Below are 4,279 nucleotides of genomic sequence, written 5' to 3' on the forward strand. Positions count from 1 at the left end.
CATTAGAATATCCCGAGAAGCTCATCCCATAAGTCTTAAGTTTGTGACTTCTAAAAAGAACAGCAGGTATGACGTTTGCTAAAACTGGTTGCGGTCAAAGGACCTGCCAGGCTGCAAAACGAAAATCAGACAACAGTGATGACAGAGAAAATCAACATGATGATTTATTGAGGAAATGACCACTCAGGTGAGCAACATCACACGATGTCAAGTAATCTGTAGCATCAGATCATCTTTGGTTTTGCCTTAGAGATTACAGTTCTAAAGTGGTCCCACTACTTCACCTGGGGATGCAGAATCATCCTGTGGCCCCCGTCAGATAGTTTGAAAGAATGGAGACAGAGGCATGTGTGTGTGTGTAGGGAAACTACCAAGGCAGGTGGTGAGAGAGAGTTTAGAAATAGAGAGATCTTGTCGTCTATCCTCAAACCTTGGGGAAGGGGTATGCATTTTTCTCAGGGCATAAAATCTAACAGTCAGCATGGATGTTTGGGCTGTGCAGCACCGAAGGGCACCATCTCCTCAAGGGGACAACACCTGCAATGCAGGCCAGCGAGTCCCCGGGAGGGAGCCTGACTGTCACTGGGCCTGAGCAGCAGAGGAGGCATCTGCACCTGCAGCCTCGGCATCCTCCTCTGAGGCGCTGCTCTTCTTGGCAGCGCCAGCGGGTTTGGCAGCAGGGCCCTTCCGGGTCGCGCCCTCTCCTCCTTCGGGCTTCTGGCCCTGGGCGCCAGGCGGCTGCTGCGGGAGGCGGCACGGGCTGCTGGGGCGCTGGCATTCGTGGCACGGCGGGGGCTTCTCCAGCAGGCCTCCGGCCTCGCTGCCGCCCTCCTTGTTTTCGGCCTCCGGCTGCTCCGGGGGCTGCGGAACAGGGACGAGGCCCCGGCCCCTGGGGCGGCTGCGCCGGTAGCTCAGGCCGGGCCCCCGGCGTGGCGGCGGCGGCGAGCCCTCGGGCCTGGCGTCTGGGGCGGCCGCAGGCTGCTGGGCGGCGGCCCGCGCGCCGCAGGCGGCGGCGGGAGCGCAGACGGCCGGGTGGCGGGCGGCGGGCGGGGCCCTGCGGAAGGGCGGGAAGCGCCACAGCCCCTGGTCTTGGGGGCGGCTGGGCAGGCAGCGCCTCTGGCCGCGGGCGACGGCGAAGTCTTCTCTGCTCGGTTCGGGGTCCTCGACGTCCCACTGGGCGGCCCAGGCCCCGCGGTGCTGCGGCTCGTGATGGCGGAAGTAGAAGCCACGGCGGTGGAAGCCACGGCGGAAGCGGGGCCGGTTGGCCGCGAAGCGGCTGCCCTGCACTGGGGCGCCGGCTGGCCCGGTCACGTTCGCAGCCTCGGTGCCCTGCCTGCCCTGCACCACGTCGAACTCGACAGCCTCGCCGTTGCCCAGACTGCGTAGGTACTTGTGGGGGTTGTTGCGGGTGATGGCCGTCTGGTGGACGAACACGTCTTCCTGGGTGTCGTGCCTGCTGATGAAACCGTACCCGTACCTCACATTGAACCACTTGACGGATCCACTCACCTTCTTGGCGATGACCTTCTTGGGCGCCTTGCCCTTGGCGCCCGCGGCCGCGCTGCTGGCCTGGGGGGCCGAGTCTGCGGCCAGGCTGCTGGTCCCTGGGGCCTGGGGCGAATCTCCGCCTCCCAGGGATGACAGGTCTTCCTGGGCCGCCCGGCGGGACACTGCGCTGGCCACCTCCGGGAGGGTGGCCTTCCCCGGGAGGGTGGCCTTCCCTGCCTCACTCATGAGGCCTTCCCTTCTAGCCTCTCGCCTGCCAGAGGAGTCTGGGGGAATCTGCCCCCGGGGAGTGGGTGGGGCGGGGTAGGGGGTTCTGCAGGCCTGAGCCTGGCTCTGGGAGGGTCTCCGGTCAGGGCCCAGAGCTCTCTGGCTTAGCTCTGAGACTCTTGGGAGAGGTCTGTGGCGTCTCCTGGGAAACAGGACGCGAAGGGAACAGTGGCAGCTGCAGGGGTGACGTGTCAATGGGGGGAATCCTGGACCGGGCTCCATCCGGAGGGCGGGGCACGTGAGCTCTGCCACGCGCTCGGGCTCGGGGCGGGCGCCTAGTCACAGCCCTTCTTGGTCCCCAGTAGAGAAGGGGCACAGGAAGCTCTAGGCAGTGGTCTTCTGGCTGACCCTCTTGCTTGCTTGAGTGGGTGTGAAGAGAGGACCCCCTTTACGTCCCTCTCCCTGGGTGGGGGACACCCACAGCCTTCTGAGGGCACCCTCGAAGAACTCTCTTGCAAAACCCTGGTCCTCTTCCAAGCCCTTGTGTGCCCGCTCGCTGAGTGGGGCAATTGGTGTCACTGGACACAGAATGACAACCGCATGAGATCAAGACCCAATCGGAGAAGCCCAGTGTTTTTACTTGTTTGCTTTTTGATTGTTATTTTCTTGCAGACAGGCGGAGGAAACCTGCCAGGGCTAGAAGGCTAGGACTGAGAGGACCTTCGCCTGCTGCAGGCTCATCTAGAGGAATGTTAGATTTGTGAACCAGCGAGTCTGAGCCGGGGCACTTTTGCAGCTAGACTACTGGGAGAACCCTGTTGAACTCGGTGTTCTCGCCGACACTGAGCAAATGGCCACACAGACTCAAACAGAGCTGGGGCAATTCTCCCTTGTGTTTAACCGCAGATACAAACTTGTTGTTTATTTGTTTATGCATTTATCTTTATTGATTTGGTGGAGAGGGAGAGACAGAGAGGGGAGAGAGAGAGAGAGAGAGAGAGAGAGAGAGAGAGAGAGAGGAGAGAGAGAGAGAGGAGAGAGATAGAGAGGGAGAAGAGAGATAAAAATCCACCAGAGAGGACACCCATCGGCCTCCTCCCACGTGCCCCTCACTGGGCATCGGGCCCACAACCTGGGCATGTGCCCTGACCAGGATCGAACCGCAGACCTCTTGGTGCGAGGGTGGACGCTCAACCACGGAGCCACACCTGCAGGGCCACATGCAAACTTTCGTATTTTGCAAATACCTCTTTGACCTTCGTCTCAGATTGGGCTTCTGATTTAGTTGTACAGAAGCCCTAAGGATTCAGTACCTTAGATGTGGGGACTTAGTGAGGCTGCCTCTGATGGAGCCCTGACCCTGCCTGAGTTCTTTGCTGCCTTTCGTCTCACTGGGGTGGCTGTCCACTGCCCCAGGGCCTCCCTCCAGCTCTGCAGCCAGAGGACCTGCAGGCACTGTCCTTGAGCCCGAGTGGGAGTGTGCTTTATTTGATTCTTAGTCTGCATCAAAGTCAGCACAGGATACCGTGTTGAGCTACAGTAGCGTTCGGAAATGTAGCCTTTCCGAAGTGAGGACAGAACAAGCTAAAATAGTAAGTGATTGTAACTGATCAGAAGACTCCGTTTCTGTTGACTAATGAGAAAAATAAGCACCGTGGGCCTACCATTCTACCGTTTACCGGAACTTCTCACATGTTGTGCGTTGGATCCTGAGAACAACCCCCTCTCTAAGCAACTGGGACAGGCACTGTTTTTACTTCGGTTTGACAGACGAGGGAACCGGGGTCCAGGGAGAGGAAGTTGCTTGCTTACGTTCATATATTTCGTATAGGGTGAACCCTTAAATTTTATCTCAGATGAATTTCACCCCAGGTCCAGGCCTCTTCCCCCCACACCTGTACAGTTCTGTCACCTGTTTCATCTGATGTCAGAGACCAGTGACCCCTCGGAGAGAAGTCATGGTCTCATACAAGCCAGCAGAGAACCAAAGAAAGACCTCTCGCATGGCTGATCTGTCTCCCTGGCAATCTGCAGGAGCACAAATTGCCTTCACAGCAATTAGTCAGCACCCCTTCCCCCCCTACACACCACACACACACACGCACACACACCACACACACACACACTAACCTGCCTGCAGCCCAATATAAAGCAAACCCTACTTACTGTACACTTAGGAACCATTTCTTCACCTTGCTGATGGAGGATACTAAATGGAAGATGGGGTCTTGATTTTTATTTCGCTGTTAAGAAAAACACTTCTTCAGGCATCATCTTTATTGTGTTCACAAGTGGGAGAGAGCAGCAGGCTACTGTCAGGATCCTCACATGACAGACAGTAAGCCAGGGCAGCAGGGTAGGGAGCAGCTAACTGACCTAACCAAGACCACCCACGTAGTAAGTGCAGAGCCAGGATAATACCTCTGGTCCTTCGGTGCCCCTGATTCCTGGTGCACTGTGCTCCTCATGGCCCCATGTGGCCACTTCTATGATGCCGTCAACAGTTCTTTATATCTATGTGTGTGTGTTTATTGATTTGAGAGAGAGAGAGAGAGAGAGGAGAGAG

The 4,279-nt window shown here is 57.8% G+C and overlaps 1 protein-coding gene across 1 annotated transcript; it reads right to left on the minus strand.

Moving 5' to 3' along the window:
* Window positions 1–579: 579 nt before the first annotated feature.
* Window positions 580–1,734, minus strand: LOC118636065 (Y-box-binding protein 3-like). The gene has a single exon (XM_036271126.1). It carries the CDS (start codon window positions 1,732–1,734, stop codon window positions 580–582), a length of 1,155 nt encoding a protein of 384 aa, XP_036127019.1.
* Between the last annotated feature and the right edge of the window lie 2,545 nt (window positions 1,735–4,279).

This window comes from Molossus molossus, unplaced genomic scaffold (genome assembly GCF_014108415.1).
Source record: "Molossus molossus isolate mMolMol1 unplaced genomic scaffold, mMolMol1.p scaffold_m16_p_2, whole genome shotgun sequence".
Lineage (NCBI taxonomy): Eukaryota > Metazoa > Chordata > Mammalia > Chiroptera > Molossidae > Molossus > Molossus molossus.